The sequence below is a fragment of the Vanessa atalanta genome, chromosome 27 (genome assembly GCF_905147765.1).
Source record: "Vanessa atalanta chromosome 27, ilVanAtal1.2, whole genome shotgun sequence".
NCBI lineage: Eukaryota > Metazoa > Arthropoda > Insecta > Lepidoptera > Nymphalidae > Vanessa > Vanessa atalanta.
Window position 1 is genome coordinate 535,369 of NC_061897.1, and position 17,162 is coordinate 552,530.

At 32.6% G+C, this 17,162-nt stretch overlaps 3 protein-coding genes, 1 long non-coding RNA gene and 1 other non-coding gene across 7 annotated transcripts in view; 2 read left to right on the forward strand and 3 right to left on the reverse strand.

Annotated features, from left to right (window-relative positions):
• Positions 1 to 1,518: 1,518 nt before the first annotated feature.
• LOC125074176 lies at positions 1,519 to 3,692 on the forward strand. 2 transcript variants are annotated; one of them, XR_007120091.1, is made up of 4 exons: positions 1,519 to 1,627; positions 2,253 to 2,379; positions 2,746 to 2,895; positions 3,510 to 3,692. It is a non-coding gene; the product is annotated as an uncharacterized LOC125074176 (long non-coding RNA). The 2 variants fall into 2 exon arrangements; XR_007120090.1 differs by having other exon boundaries at positions 2,746 to 2,888.
• On the reverse strand, positions 3,577 to 4,878 carry LOC125074175 (40S ribosomal protein S21). Of its 2 annotated transcripts, XM_047685418.1 has the most exons (4): positions 4,760 to 4,877; positions 4,622 to 4,680; positions 4,158 to 4,349; positions 3,577 to 3,647 (listed from the first exon to the last, which is right to left on the reverse strand). In XM_047685418.1, the coding sequence occupies exons 2-4, from the start codon at positions 4,669 to 4,671 to the stop codon at positions 3,638 to 3,640; spliced, it is 252 nt and encodes an 83-aa protein (XP_047541374.1). In that variant the 5' UTR covers positions 4,672 to 4,680; positions 4,760 to 4,877; the 3' UTR covers positions 3,577 to 3,637. The 2 variants fall into 2 exon arrangements, with proteins under 2 accessions (XP_047541374.1, XP_047541376.1); XM_047685420.1 differs by lacking the exon at positions 3,577 to 3,647 and having other exon boundaries at positions 4,154 to 4,349; positions 4,760 to 4,878.
• A 1,949-nt stretch (positions 4,879 to 6,827) lies between these two features.
• On the reverse strand, positions 6,828 to 13,837 carry LOC125074170 (cyclin-dependent kinase 6). The gene is made up of 7 exons (XM_047685414.1): positions 13,524 to 13,837; positions 11,908 to 12,076; positions 10,866 to 11,007; positions 10,287 to 10,454; positions 10,005 to 10,165; positions 9,534 to 9,669; positions 6,828 to 9,225 (listed from the first exon to the last, which is right to left on the reverse strand). The coding sequence occupies exons 1-7, from the start codon at positions 13,639 to 13,641 to the stop codon at positions 9,139 to 9,141; spliced, it is 981 nt and encodes a 326-aa protein (XP_047541370.1). The 5' UTR covers positions 13,642 to 13,837; the 3' UTR covers positions 6,828 to 9,138.
• A 784-nt stretch (positions 13,838 to 14,621) lies between these two features.
• On the reverse strand, positions 14,622 to 14,693 carry Trnap-cgg. The gene has a single exon. It is a non-coding gene; the product is annotated as a tRNA-Pro (tRNA).
• A 509-nt stretch (positions 14,694 to 15,202) lies between these two features.
• The window catches only part of LOC125074156, an 88,320-nt gene continuing 86,360 nt past the window's right edge, over positions 15,203 to 17,162 (forward strand). The window contains exon 1 of the mRNA XM_047685397.1: positions 15,203 to 15,512. The gene's annotated coding sequence lies outside the window, so the exon portion shown is untranslated. The remainder of the gene's footprint in view (positions 15,513 to 17,162) is intronic.

Here is a 17,162-nt window from a genome sequence, read left to right on the forward strand (position 1 = left end):
TTGGGTCCCATTCTATTTCTAGTATATATAAATGATCTTCCTTTTTATGTTAAAGGTATTTGTGATATAGTGTTGTTTGCTGACGATACTTCACTGATTTTTAAGGTAGACAGGAAAAAACTAACTATGATGACGTGAACGATGCATTATCACAGATACACGATTGGTTTACAGTAAATAATTAAGTTTTGAATACTCAAAAAACAAAATGTGTAGATTTTACCCTACCCAATGCTAAAAAGCAAAATTATAAAATATCTTTAAATAGTAGCCGTCTTGATGGAGCCGATACTACGGCTTTTTGTGAAAAGCATTGGATTCCAAACTTCAGTGGAGTCCTCATTTATCATCCCTGACAGGAAGACTCAGCTCCGCAGCATACGCGGCTAGAAAAGTTAGACAACTAACTGATATTGATACCGTCTAGTATATTTTGGTTATTTTCACAGTATTATGTCATATTGCATATTACTTTGGGGTAATGCTGCAGATATTGAATCTGTTTTTATTTTACAAAAGAGAGCAATCCGGTCCATTTATAATCTTGGAGCTAGAGACTCTCTTCGGGATGTTTTTAACAAAGTAGGAATACTCAATGTTGCATCACAATAAATTTACAACAATATTATGTATATTCACAGTAGCATTGATCACTTTGATAAAATCAGTGATAATCATTGTATGTGCACAAGAAGTAAGGATAAGTTTCGAACGCCAAGTTTCCGACTCCGCAATCTCAAAAAATCATTCGTGGGGCAAGGTATCCGCTTCTATAATAAAATTTCGCAGACATTTTTAACTTTGCCGTTTCATAGATTCAAATAAATTGTAAAAAATACATTGGTAAAGAAGGCATATTATTCAATACAAGATTATATTGATGATAAAAAAGCGTTGAGCTAATGCTTGTTGACTTCCAGGCAGGAGACATAACATACATATATAATTGTATTTAACTAACATTACTGTATTTTTAGATGTTGAAAAAGAGTAACTACTGAGTTTCTTGCCGTTGTTATTCTCGGTATAATCTACATTCCGAACCGATGGTAGCTTTACTTTAAATAGTTTGTTAAATGACGATTCAAAAGTGCTTGTAAGAGCCTACTTGAATTAAGTATATTTTGATTGATTGATTAATTAATTAAAATGTAAAACCTCGTCTTATTGAACTGGACAGGAGTTGGCTGGGTTTGCCCAAAGGAACGGAATTTGGATTCAACGGGGAAATGCTGCTAGCATTTTTGCCACCACTCCACTTAGTCGTGTTTTATACAAATATTTAGGCGATCAAAGCGACATTGGTTTTACATAAAAAAGTTTAGTTCCTTACATTTATGATGTTATACAATTTTCTCCTAATCTTCTTTACCGTAGAACCTCCTTAACACTGACAGCGTCATCGATCAGAAAATTATTATTACGATTAAGTTGAATTGACAGAACAAAAGAAATTTTCAATCATGACAAAATTACAAGTTCATAATACATATTATAATAATATATAAAAATGAAAAACATGTAAAAAATTAATATGCTGGAAAGAATTAAAACATAAATTACATTTCAAGTAAATATGAAGAACTTCGAACTTGGTCTTTGCGGGCTCTTGTTTCTTCTGATACAGGTATGATTTTAACATTTTAATAATAAGCGTTTCTTGTTGTGCTATCTGAGCCAAATGGTCTTTGTTTGATCGTGAAAATTATCTAATTACTCTCAGTAGACGTTCATGGTAATAAATCAGTATTCAACGTTTCGTGTTCTCTTCAAATGTTTAAATATTTTAAATCTTAATACCGTTTCTAAAGTTACGTCAATTTAAACGTCACGGCAACAGTTTTAGTCCTCCTGAGAGTCGTATTATTGTAATGAATGATTTCAACTCTTGAAACTTTATGGATAAAAATGTGTTCAGAATGTATTTATACAACGTACGTATATAGTATTATGGAAATTGGCAATTTGTATATTTTGTGGAACCGCCCAGAAATGCCTTAAATTAATTACACACTTCTTAATCATCTAAATAGGTATCCAGGTTTTATCCAAACAACTTGCAATGTATATAAGTCTTTTACAAGCTTTTATACAACTTTAGTCGTGTGGATCAAATCTAAAGCTGAGCAGAATATAAGTTTTACGAAACCATTTGTAATTCGTTCAAAATTCCAACATTTTTCTTATATTATCTTATTTAATATATTTTAACTAAATGCTTAGCAAGTCATTATTATTGTTTATTAATTAAGGTTGTAAGCGCTTTTGCCTGTAAGAGAAAATCGTCTTGTCGTCCCCCGCGCTGTCCCGGCGGTTGCAAGCCCAAGTACTGGTAGATGACAAGAACTTCGGCTGAGCTTTTTTATCGACAGAATCATGGTATGTCTTACTAATTTAAAATATACTAATTATAAAGGCTTATAGCTCGTGTTTTGTATACTATTTACACTATCAAGAACCCGGGACCTCGGAGTGGCGTACCCATGAAAACCGGTGTACACACTACTCGACCACGGAGGTCGTCAATGCTTCAAGGACCTGAAATCTATCGACCGGGTTTCGAACTTGTATTTAAACGAAGCATATGAGATAAATACGCTATTCGAGCTTGTAAAAATGAAGTTCTCGGACATCATTAATTTAAATTTTTACTTTTTTAAATTAAGCGTAATTGCTATAAAGTTTTTGGAAGGAAGACATTGTCAAATTCTGCCTGCCTGTCTGTGATCTGATTTTATACTTTAGGTATTTTCACTGCTATGGCGTTACGTGTGGTGGGTGGCGTGGTGCGCGGCGTGGATGGTCGCGGGGGCGAGGGGCTGTAAAAAGAAAACAATCTGCCGCCCGCCTCCCGGTGGCCGACCTGGGTGTGGCGGAGGCAGATAAATGTTCGTGGTACCTATATTGTTTTTAAAAACTAATTACAAGAACATGAAATATAAACATGTCACAGTAAATTTAAAGATGAAACAGTCAAATAGTAACTTTTACTATATTATAATTTTACAAAATCCTTCTCTTCTCCGAAAACGGCAGCATCTTCTTGTATAAGTTTTATGTATATTGGTTTAGTATTAGTAGTTTTTAGTTAGCCTTTACAAAAAAAATCTCTTAATTTATAGTATAGACTATTAAAAATACATATCTGGTTATATATATAATGGTTTAGTGTAAATAGACCAATATTTAATTCATCATTTTAATCCTTCACTTAAGGCCAAATCTTTGAACCGAATTTCATAAAATTTGCTATGAAGCAAGCTTAACACCAGGGAAGGACAAAGGTAAATTTTTTATGCCTATAATCTGACAACCAAACTAAAACGCGAGCGTAGCCGCGGGCGACCACTAGTACTTATTAATCATTCGGTTGTTAAACTTGAGTAATCTATTGCAGAATTTGACTCACAAATACTAACAATTACAAGTTATTTAAAGGCTCGTTTGTATTGAGTTACATTTTAAGATTATTTTAGTTTATAATATTGAATTATGAATTTAATTCACAGATTCAACTACTCCAATGTCCAGATCTGATAAAGCACAAGTGGAAAATGTAACAAGGAATAAAACAAATTGACTTTTTATGAATTTTTATTGATTTTTTTCTTATAAAATATGCTTCTTACACGACTACTCAGTAGTTCCTGAAACAAGACATTAGTTTTTTTATCAAATCATGAAGTTTTTAATTTTGATTAAATATAAGATGCACTAAGCTTGATTGTTTTCAATTATTTATCTCCCTAATCAGGGGTTCGATGAAACCCTAATTTATATATAGTATGTATATCAGTGTAATAGTATATGTTCAACAATGAGCCCAAGACCTGTGTAAATTATGATAGTGTAACAAAATAAATCGACTTAACACTATCCATATGGATAATAATCATGGGTATATGGAGGTAAAGTCATTGAGACAATCAGCTAGCTAACTCAACATTTAATTAAGTTTGATTACAGATTGATACTAAAAGAAAATATTGTTATAAGTTTCTGTTAATTGTTTTCAAGTAAAGTAATCCATTCCCAATACATTTATTCATAAAAAATGCGTTTGTTGTTAAGATTGTGTTCATCAAATCATTGTTGTTCTCTGTAGTTAGTTGATTTATTTAAAAATATCTGATGAGAAAAATTAGAATTTGACTCACTTTGTTAAGATTCCATCTTTCTTGGTTAGTCTGACAATACAATCATCAGACTCCCCCATGCGTCTGATGGCACCGCAGATGACGTACATCTTGTTGGTGTCAGCAGCGCGGCCGGTGGCTGGGTCCACATCGGCGATCACGAGCTGTACGGATGCGTGATCCTTAGCGTGGATAAGACGGTTGCTCGCAGAGCTGAAAACAAAGAAAAATCACAATAAACATTGAAGGGTTCTCTTGTTAATGAGGTTATAAATTAAATAAATCATTATTTTAACTGCTTACATTATAAAGTAATACATGATTATTGTTCATTTATAAAAGCATCCTAAGATATGTAAGAAATGTTACGTGCAACGCTTATTAAGTAATAATAACTTTCAAACAGAATGTTAATATTAACACGAATCGTGGTATTGCGTTAAAACAATGAGACTTCTAAAAGAAATATGTGTAAGAAAAATCACCATTTCCTCGGGCAGTACAAGTCAACGAATTCACCAGCGTCGTTCTGCATTTTGTTTTTCTGAAATTAGATTTTAAACACAGTTAGTTCACTGTTTTGCAATTAATTACACAAAAGTTAAACTTGAGCCAAAACTAACCTAAAAGAAACACGCGAAACGATCAAACGTCAGAAGCGAAAAGAACATGGCTGCGGCATAAAGTTGCCACAACGATGATCAAAAACTTAGAAACTACACTAGCTGATCTTAATGATTATAATATACTCTAATAATATAATATTATCATATGTAATGATCACTATAAAGATGGTTTTTGAAGAAGATTTAATAAAAAACAATATATATTTTTTTAAATCTTTACGGTAAGGGTTGACTTGCCATGCAAATCCATTTTATATTATTTTTTTACGATAACAATTGTTTGCTATCAACAAAAAGAGCTGTTTTTTTATCTCCTTAGCTCTATTGTTGATTGTAATAATATAAAATATATAAAAAAAGTGTTCATTAGTTTTTTTTCCATGGAGCGATTTCAACTTGTTTTTTGTTATGGCAAGTATTGGGATCTACAATATAATCTATATTATGTTGTGATTCACAATATCAATAAGAGATGGCGCTACAGGTAAGTTAAATCGCGCTAGCATTAGACTTAGAAATTTATATATATGTATATTTTTAAAACTATTGTTTGCTTGCCTGGATTTGAAATCCGTTATTTTTGACGACCGATTCAACTGTGATTTCGGTTGATAATAAGTTTGTCAAGTTATTCCAAACAGTATTGTTATTTGATCAGCGTTGCAAAACTATCGATAGTGTGATATCGATATCTATGTATCAGTAGTAAAATAAAAGTTTACTAAAAAGTAATAAAGGTTTACTATCTATAGTATTGCTCATGGGGAGCTATCGATACTATCGATAGTATTGACACGTGACAATACTATCGATACTATCTCTAACACCTTAACTATCGATAGTCTATCGATATGCAACATTATATCTAGATCATCATAAAAATAATACTTAACATAGTATCCACTATCCATATCTTAGGGTTCTTTTAAAAAAATATTATTCGTGGGATCGCTTGCGCATGCTACCATAACGACTCAACGGATGGCCTACACAGGTTCCCAAATTGTTTATAAGCCTAGAACCCACTTACAGTTCAGAGTATTTTCTTTTCTGAACCGGTGGTAGTGTTTAATTTGACTATCAATAAGCAATAGTAATGCTTTCTATATTGCATTGAGAAAATTTATTTGACTTTACACGAAGCCGCGAAAGACTTCTTATAAACATTTTTATGTGGGTTGGAACATTTCTACACAACACGGCAATTAAATCTTGAAACATTTAATAATAACATGATATTTAATTTGACAAGGACAACATTTTTAACGTGTAAATAAAACAAATTATGTATTTATTGTCGATGTTACAAAAATTATTGTATATTTATCAAAATTATTTCTTATATCACTTAATAAGGAACATTTATTGTACTTAAAAATAATTAAGGTTTTGTTTTTGTTCACAGAATATTAAAACATATACTCGTGTATTAATTTTTTCTATGGTTTTAAAGAAAAGCAATTCGATTTTATCGTATTAGAGGACCCTTCGGTAATATGGCGCCCACTTTTATATAACCTATATGAGCAAACTAGGCTTGTATTTTATCTTAACGAGCTAGACTTCCGACTCCCGACTTCAGGATGTTTTTAACTAAGTAAGAATACTTACAGTTGCGTCACAATGTATTTACAACAATGTTATGTATATTCGCAGTAACATTGATCACTTTGATTGAATCAGTGATAATCACTGTATAAACACGACAAGTAAGGATAAACTTTTAGCTGAGTTTTTAAAGACTCTGTAAAGTAAATAATTTTTTCCTGGAATTTAAAACTTATTCTATAGTAAATTTGCTGATATTTTTAGCTTTACCGATTCATAATTTCAAATCGATTTTTACAAAAACATTAAATAAGGCACATTATTTAACACAAGAGTATTCAGACGCAAATCATTTAGAATGTTATTCGGTAAGAGTAACTACTGAGTTTCTTGCCGGTTTTTCTCAGTAATGAAAAGTATTATTTTACAATTTTGTGTGCATACTTGAGTTGAGTATATTTTGATATTGATTGAAGTCACATCATAATTTTAAAGGAATTTAAATATTTGTTACTGATCTCTATATCTTCTGTTGAATTATATGTTTTTTTTTTTTTTATTATTGTATTTTTTATAAATGATTTGAATTTTTGCATCGGCGAAGTTTTATGTAGTATGAATATTTTTCTGCAGGAAAGGACATAACTAATCAAACGCCCTACAAATGCAACTGTCCCTAAAAAAGGATTGTATGTTTTATATTATATATATCGAATACGTCTTAGGTCACGTGACTGCATTTCTCGTTTCTGGTCACACCTTGGTACTACCACTGAAAATACATGTGATTCATGTTTATAATTGATCTCGTGCTCGGCGGTAAGTCGTAGGAAAACCTGCATACTTCAGATGTGGTTCTGACACACACTTTAATCTAACCAGTAACCCACATTGGAGACGCATTGTGGAATTATCTCTGGGCCACCTCTTCTCAGGGCGAGAGATGACTCTTATCGCAGCAGTGGGATATTTACTTAGCAAATTTATATATATATTAGAGCGTTTGCCCGATTACCGAGGATCCATAGTTTTTTTTTATTTGTTTCGATTACAAATGAATCAAAGAAGCATTTTTTAATGTATCGCCGGTATGTTATTTCTTATTATTCGAAGAAATATTAATTGATAATCATTTCAAACTATGTAATAAATAAAAAGTTAAATGTTAGCAAAATAAACGACAATTTGATTTACCCTGAAATTTCATTTACATCACGCAGTAAGTTACTTTAAAGATGTATGTGTGTATGTCGTAATCCATAAATCCTTTTATAATACTTATACGAGTTATAATTGAGTTTCTTATTTGGTTAAATTCAATGTTATCCATAATTGACACAATATTATACTTTTATAAAGCACATTTTTAGTTTAAGCTGGCGGTTCAAATGATAGCGCCATATTGAATAAGATTTTTGTGCTGTATATAATATAGCGGACGGTGGGTGCCATATTTGTATTTATATATATTGATGAGGCAAATTTTGTGCGTTAAAGAAATATATAATCGGTTATTCCAGTGGCGGATTCAGAGTTAGGAGCTCAAAAGAGCTTCGGAGTTCATTCGTGAAAGTGAATTTCAAAATTATTATACGATTTTTTTTTTTTTTAAATATTAAAGATGTTCCGACTAGTCGGTAAATCCGGCCGCGTTGTAGTCGGCGACTACTCGGCCAAGAGTGGATTTTAGAGAAATTATCTTTTGTTACACTTGACTTTACATGAATCCAATTAGTAAAAAAAATCCACATGGGAGACTATTTTTGAGATAATTATATTTTAATTCTCTCAAACTCTTGAGCTTCATTTTAATTATCTGAAACTTTTTCACTGTAATGAATAATAACACTTAATTTTTTTCACAAAACACCGCTCTGATCTGTGCAAAGCAAAAATCAAGAGGCCGATTAGACGGCTAGTCAAGTTATAATCGGCACATCTCTAATAAATATATTTCTCACGGGAACAAGCCCCTTCCAAACGATATTTCTGAATCTGCCTCTAGATGAATCGCATACGGTTTTTTATCTTAATTAAACATGATCTTGAGTGTTAAAATAAAAAAATAATTAAAAACTAAGTAAGCTTATTGGTGGGCTAAATTAATATCTAACTAATTACTAAATATGGGGTTGAAATCTATTTATGAAATTCTAATTCTTGAAAATTCAACATGGCTCCACAGATTGAACTGCAGATGGTACATTCGAAGCCGAGCAAGCGTCATCAGAATTGTATATAAAACTTAGTTAAGGAAACCATTATTTAATCTGGGTAGAATCCATTATCTTCTTAAGATGATGGACTTTGCCCAGTCGTGGAACATTAACTGGCTGATTGTGGGCTTAGACGAAGTCATATGGCGAGTGTTGATTTCGTTTGCAGAAATGAAATGACTTAAAAATCGATTTATCACGTGCAACCTATTACATTGCTTGCTTGGTGGGGCTTAGTGCAAGTCTGTCTGGGTAGGTTACTTCACATATATTCTACCGCGAAAAACAATACATAGTATTGTTGTTTCGTTTTAAAGAGTACATATGAGAATAACTACAGGCACAAGGGACATGACATCTTAGTTTCCAAGGTTGGCGGAGCATTACAGCCCCAATGTTTATAAGCGATCTCACCATTTACCACCAAGTGGCCCATTTGACCGTCCACCTACGAATTTAATAATTTCGACGAAAGCGTAGATGAAATCGCTTTGACAAATGTCGAATGCACTTTCTCTAGCCCCCTCTTCTTGCGTATAAGGTTCGATTTAGCCCCAAATGATTATAATTGGTTTTTTTTTTGCTGACTGTATATGAGCTGCGTCAGCTATGTTATGTGAGCGGTTCTTCAGTGAAGTACGGGTGTTCGAGGCAGTCCAAAGCAGTCAGGCGTTTTGCCGGGTCGAAGACTAGCATACCCTAAAAAATAATATCAAATTTGTAACCAATGCTATTATAATGGATTGCTTGAGACATTTTTTTTAATTGTCCTCGTTTCAAGTCGTAAATTAGAGGTAATACACATGCAGTTATCCTCACGATGTTTTCCTTCACCGCTGATTAGGAAATTAAATATAAACTCAAATTAAACATAAAATTCAGAAGTGCTTGCCTGGGATGAACCCGCAATCATCGGTCAAGATTCCCAAGTTCTTACGGCTGGACGAACTCAGATCCAAAGACTTACAAAAAAACTCAATTCGTTTCGTTAGAATGTTAGATATTACCTTAATTAAATCTAGTGCGTGGGGGTGTATCCTTGGCAAGATGTCAGCGAGGTCCTGAGCCGGGTATTCCGGGAAGCTATCTGCTACTATCGATACGTTCTCTGGCCATTCATGGCGAGGTGGGCGTCCTATCAATCTGCAATTAGAAAAGATCATTTATTTTAATAAAAAAAAATACGTGTGCGTCACGGGACGTCAGACAGAAGTGGCTTCTTAAAGTTGAACTAATTAATATTGAAATTGTTTAAATTGAGAAAAGCATATAGTTATAAAATATTCTAGAGTGAGAGGGGAGGAAATTGCCTCCCGCTGTCGTACGCGTGTGAGAAAGAGAACCCAGACAGACTAGCGCCGTAACGCGTTACGTAACGAAGTGATTTACCATAAGAAATTCATCACTTCACAAAATTATAACTGTACAAGCAGTATTAAATAATTCAATCAAATATTATCGGCTTCAATGGCACTGACCGGAAGATGCAGTGCAGCTGCTCGGAGTCGCAGGAGCCCTGCAGTAACGGAGCGCGGGTGTGCAGCTGCGCCAGCACGCAGCCCGACGACCACACGTCCACCGCCGTGTTGTACGACACGCCCAGCAGCACCTCGGGCGGACGGTACCACAGCGTCACCACCTGTGGCATCACGTACCATTACTATGGATTCACATACACACACATACTACGCTCAGTCTCTACCGTGGGGTCTAGAACCGTGATATAAAATGAGTAAGTCTCGAATGACCTGAATACTCACCACACTAGTAAGCTTCATCTCCGTGTCGTAAGTCTTAGCGAGTCCAAAGTCAGCCAGTTTGACACGTCCAGTCGAAGTCACCAAGAGGTTGTGGGGTTTCAGATCTCTGTGGACTATTCTGTGGGAGTGCAGGAAATCCACGCCAGATAGTATATCGTAGGACATGCTCTGAAAAATAAAGGGGTTTCTTATTAGTTATAATGAATGAAAAAACACCAACAATATCTACAACCTGTAAATTTCCCACTGCTGGGCTAAGGCGACCTCGACGACGCTGTTCCATTGCGGGTTAGTGGATTCACATATGGCAGAATTTCGTTGAAATCAGAGAAATACAGTTTTCCTCACTATGTTGTCCTCGATTGAAATGAGCCCATGAAAATTCAGTGGTGCTTGCCTGGGTTTGAACACGCAATCATCAGTTAAGATGTACGCTTTCTAACTACTGGGCCATCGCGGCTCATAGCCAATGTCAGATACAAATCCGCCAACCCGCATTAGAGGAGCATGGTACCAGCTCCAAAGCATCTTATGGAGGAGCTACTTTTATATTATTATACTTTTAACTAAAAGACTCACCCTGATCCTATTCTCCGAAAGTGGTCCAGGTGCTCTTTTGAGGTAAGAGTCTAAGTCTTGCTCAACGTGTTCAAATACAAGGAACAGTACGAGCTGGTGGTCACGTTCCACTGACTGACCGCCGTGGCATACATCTAGAAGCCTGAAAAGACAAACATGACCGTCAACTTCCTGTACAAGTTGCTAGCTTATCGGCTACGAGAGAACTCATCCTGAGCTTTTAGGAATTATTTTTATGAGTTGTGACGCTTATCAGCAAGAAACAACGAGAAAATGTAATATGCTTAGATTAATTTAGTCTAGATAGACCGCAAAGCTGAGAGCGCGTCGAAATAACTAGTATCCAACAGGTCGTCACTATGCACACACACAAAGTAGATGACGTTTGGAGAGTGTCAACGTGTAATATTGGCACACAATAAACAATAAAGTTGGCTCGTTCTTTTGTAGTACGACACTCTAGACATATAAATAATCCAAGTTCATGTTTTTGATTATGACGTATACCGGGACGGCAAACAGCTTGACGCACTCTACGCCCTCCCTGTTCTTGTTGCACATATACTGTGGCTATATTTGGTGGTACGGTTTTGTGCAAGCCCTTCAGCATCAGTATTTGGTATTATTGCGTTCAGGTTTGAAGGTTGAGTGAGTCAGTGTAATTACAGGCACAAGGGATATAGCAGCTTAGCTCCCATGGTTATGGCACATTGGCAATGTAAGGATTACTCAATATTTCTCACGGAGTAATGTCTATGGGCAGTGATGACCTCTTACCATCAGATGGCCGATATGCCTGTCCGACAAACATCATATAAAAAAATAATCTTCATATATAGGAAAATCTACCACAGGTGTATCCATCAAATGTGGAATAAACTTCTCAATATAAGGAGCCATTGAACGAAGGCTATCACTTTTTTTAATAATCATTAACTATTTTTATAAATACCAAAAACCATTAAATAATTCATCTAATTTTACATTACATTATAGCATACTTACTATTAAAAACTGCTATTTAAATAATTTAATAGCTGACCTGACAATATTGGGATGTCTATAAGCTTCAAGCTGTCTCAATAACGCTATCTCTCTTAATGTTGACAATGGTATACCATCCTCTGTTAATGCAACTTTAACCTTTTTCATAGCGACTATTTGACCACCATTGTGGAGGTCCCGGGCTTTGTAAACTGTTCCATAAGCTCCTGAAAAGAGAAATATTAATATTAAAGTGTATTATCAAATGAAAATATACTTTATTTGAGTTAGAATCAAACTAATTGAATAACTATTTCAAAAATTAAATTGAATTTAAAGATACCATAGCTTAAGATTACAGATTGTAACGATAAAAGGTGTAAAGAAACTTGTACACTTTTCGGAAAATTTAATCATATGGGTATGAATTTAAATACAATTCAATTATTGTTTATCTATAAGCAACTCATATACTTATGATTTTCATTCGGGAAATCTATTTTCTGTTAAAGAGAATTTATAGCTTCATTCTTAAAATTATTTTGGAATTGAAAACCTTTAGGTGCAATTTTAATCACAATTTTTCCTTTAAATTCGGATTTATTACTACAATACATAACAACAATACAAAAAAACATGGTAAACATCCCGTTTTAAATAAATAAAACGGGATGTTTACCATGTTTTTTATTTTTATTTGGTGGAGTTCGATATTTTGACATTATCTACGAATGTCTTGTTCACGAGATAATGTCAAAATATTGAGCTCCACCAAAGAATATAAAAAACATGGTAAATATCCCATTTTAAATACTTGTAGTAATAAAAATAACCATGTTAATTTAAAATCTTATATAAAATTAGGATTTGTTTAAATTAGTACCCTATGCCATTGATTAAAATTTAATGTTAAAATTTCTTATTTGTCCTCTATTTTAAAGGCTTGAATTTCTTTAATTTTTTTTTAAATGTTTCATACATTATTTGTATTAATAATCCTTGATAATATCCCATTGTTGTAGTATATATGAATATGTTCAAAAAGCTAAAATAAAAGGTCAAATCAAGGGTATGTGTAAATATGAAGTACTTTTTATGACTACAATTTAAGGTAAAATAAAATTGTAGAATGGTTTTGTACCGTTTTTTTTTAAACTAAATTATTAACAATTATTATAAATTGAACTCAAATTGTTGAACACAATTGTATTCAAATCAAAAGTTATCGTGCTCCGAATATTTCGCTTTCAAATATATATTTTTTATTAACATTCATACTCTTAAACTGGTTATAGTGTCAAGATAAATCAAATGTATTTTTAACTACAAATACGATGAACATAAAGTTTTTTTTTTATTAAATGGCTAGGCTTGAGCATTATGCTGTACGTCTAAAAAAACGAAAGAGATAACAGTATTTAATTATTCTTGTCTTTTTCATTCACGGACCAATTATTTTGACTCCGGTTGAATTGATATTAAATTCAAACCACCATGAACCATATTGATATAATGTTTTATTAATAAATTAAGTTTCGAAGTTAAAGGTTTTTATAACACATATATTCTCATATAAAAATAATGGTTTAAAAAATGCGCGAGATAGTTAATCGGTTATACCGGCACATGGCGTACAGGTTAGATTATTTAAAGTTGAAAGTTTCTACTACTAACCTGTTCCGATAACATTTAGCTCTTCATATTTCTTAGCCGTCTGGAATAAAGCACTAACATCACTTATTGAAGCCATATTTGGTGGACTTTGTGAGGAACTACTACCACTTGACGACATTATAAACTTTTTATTTGTTATTATTTTATATTTAAAACGTATTTAAACAACTAAGTTAAATGTTTGATTTCAATCTACAAACACACATAATATGTTTTGACTTGTTATTGAATAAAATAAACAGTGTAATATTACAAAGATAAGTTTGTCACACATGAACTTTTTGATTATCTTTTAGTTTGTCGTTAGCGGGGCGCGGGGTACACAAAACGTAAAAGTTAAAACACCTGTTGTATAACATAAACAAATGTTGTTTACATCTCGGCGAAAAGAATATAATAGCAATACTGGTAACCGTATTTAGCCGCATTATACTATTCTTTGTAACCAGCGCCATCTTACGGTAAGCTTTTTAAATAATGATATTAGATGATATAAATAGATGGCATTCATTGAAAATGATTAAAACAATCCCTATTTTAATATTGTACTACTTTTTTTTGTTTTTCAGACGAAATTCGAGCATTTGTTATTATGAATTTGGAAATTCATGTATGTATCTATTGTCGGTACTTTCGAATAGATTAATAACATTAATTCTCGTCTTTACTTTTCTACTTTAACGTATTAATTTAGAATAAAATAAAAATTGTTGAATTTAGATATACAAATTTAAAAGATATTTTGAATTTTTTTTGTTATGATATTATCTACATAATGAAGTTATTTATATGAACGAAATATATTGACTAATATTCTTATAGAAAGTTCTCTCATTGATTCTGATATAAATAAAATTGTTCATTGTGTCATGAGTTTTAAATTATGAAGTTTTTATATTATTACTAATGTTTTCAATGCGTAAGAATTGGGCTATTAAACATAAATATTACGTCGATATGCATGAAGATGATATATTACTGGAAACACTTGCAAATCATATTAACTTTCACTTCTGTAGCTAAAACTAAATTGTTGTGAGATGTACGGACGTCAGTGTTATAAAAAAAAAGTAAAATAAAACTGCAAAAACAATCCTTGGGCTCGTCCGGGATTTGAACCCGGGACCTCTCGCACCCGAAGCGAGAATCATACCCCTAGACCAACGAGCCACATCTATTGAGGGCGAATTTATACATACAATTTTAAAATGAGTGATGTAATATTGAAAATATAACAAAGGATGAAATATCACTGAAAAGTAATTGCAAATTGAACGCAATTATTTTCAATACAATAAAGTTCCGGTAAACAGAACATTGCTGATTACTTAAATAATATAATATGTATGTTATTTAATGTGTAATCCACAATATTTTACACAAAAGTAACTAATTAATATCAAGTAATAGCTTAATTATTAATTATTAAAATTATTAAAAAATATAATTGACAAATCAGAAATCACTTCTAGGTGTTTTAGAAAGTTGAGCGCGAAAGGAGAAAAAAATTACCGCTACATGACAGTAAATATCCTATCCCTTTCCGTTCATCCGATTTTTATCTCTTCTCCTTGTCTAACATACGAGTTTTCGGTGAATTGAATTCGCTCGTGTCGTGTCGTCGCTCATCGTACGTTGCATCGGGCAATCACGTCAGTAAAGCCAAACGCCAACTTCAGTCGACACGCCGTTAGAGAGTACCGCGCGCATGTTCAAAAGTGGAACCAATTTTACGGAAAAGTGTTAAATTTAACTTCTTACTGGTGGTTCAATTTTAAACAATTTTAAACTGAAAGTTAAATATTTAATTATATAATTTGGTGTATTTTAAATGTTTCTCATTTGTGTTTAAACGGAACTGGTGTCTTAGTGTCTGGTGAAAGTTATCGTGTGCTAGCAAGACAGAATATATGTAAAGTGCGTTGTATTTTTCATATTCAAAATATTATTGAAACAACGAAACTGCTGTTATATATTTATTTTTAAATGGTAAGTACCTAACTCATTCGAGTTTTCTTTTTTTATGTTAGAAAGTTATCACTGGACCACATTACACGTCGTATTGGACCATTGATCAAAATTTTTGATATAATGGCGTGAATAAGCGCCTTTACGAAAATATCCCGTGAATATTCAGTTAGAAAAATTAATAAAGTCATTATAAAAGCGTGTTGCTGTAACGTTGAGCGCTATGCTTGACTTATTTTAGCCTAATTATTAGCCAACACGATACATCTACAGTCTCTACAGACGACTTCAAGCGGATGTAACTTAAAGATGTGAAATCACTTCGCTTTGTGAAACAGTTAATTCTTTAATATTTATTCTCTTATTTTACTTGGTTTTGTGTTAGTTGGCTTGATTGGACTTTTGTACGTCTGAGTAGGTACCACCCGCTCATAATATAAGTATTCAACCACCAAAAAGTAACACTTATTAATAACAAGAAGTACAGCGATGTTAAGTATGGGTGTGTTCCGATTTTAAGGGTGAGTGAGCTAGTGTAACTACAGGTACAAGAGACATATCTCAGAAGCCATAAAAATAACCGATAATTATGAAAAAGCTATTTAAATTTTTAAAAATACTATCACGTTATGAATTCTGCTATTTGGTTATTAGTATATGTTTATGTTGTATGTATTTATCTAATTTCCTTTCATGTTCTGTCATTGATATTAATACAATCTGATGTTAAGCATTCGAATATTATAAACCAATAATTATTTAAAAATTTTGTAATATTAATTGCACGTCGTAAGTTGTAATGTGGAGACAGAAAATACTCTACTAATTTAATTTCTATCGAGAATAATTCAAAGTAATTAAAAAACAAATCAACTCAATCAGTTTATAATATTCTTTAGACAAGTCGGCTCCTAAAACACTTGAATGTTGCTTCATTCAATTCAATGTAAGATTAGCACCGGTTCGGAATGTAGAACCTATCGAGGAGTACCGTGAAAAATTCTCCGTAATTATTATTTACTCTTCTCACATGGAAACAGGGTCAACTATGTAAAATAATTCTATAGGTACTTAAAACTAATTAATAATGTACGAACAGTCACATAATAGGTAACTTTAAGAATATTTCATGTGGACGTTCCTCTCCCAATAGTTGAATTGTATTGTACCAAATGATAATAATTTGTAATATTAACAACATTAATTATTAATTACTTTATATTATTTATTATTATATTTAATTATTGGTGTGTACTGTTTTGTTAATCGACTTTAGATTTTATAGTCTGTGGAAAAGATGAGTACGGCACTAAGGCGGGCTTTTAAGAAAATATTAGATTGGAGTAAAATAAAAATGGCGGTTTATTTTAGTACTTATTAAAGTACATAGTCTTTATTTTACAGAACATACACAACTATAATTTATAGAACGGTGTTTTTCTTATAATAGTCTCGCAGAATTTACAACTCAACTTCACAATTAGTCATAATCAACAAATGTATCCCTTAATCAGAGAGCCTATGTCTGTCAGTAGAAAATAAAAAAACAAAATTCGAAGTTTGAAATGTAAAACGTACTTCATTCAAATCGGGTTCTAGAATTTTCGAATCATTATAACGAAGTTATTTCGCTAGTATTCAACGGTTGATAATTTAGAAACATTGAATCGG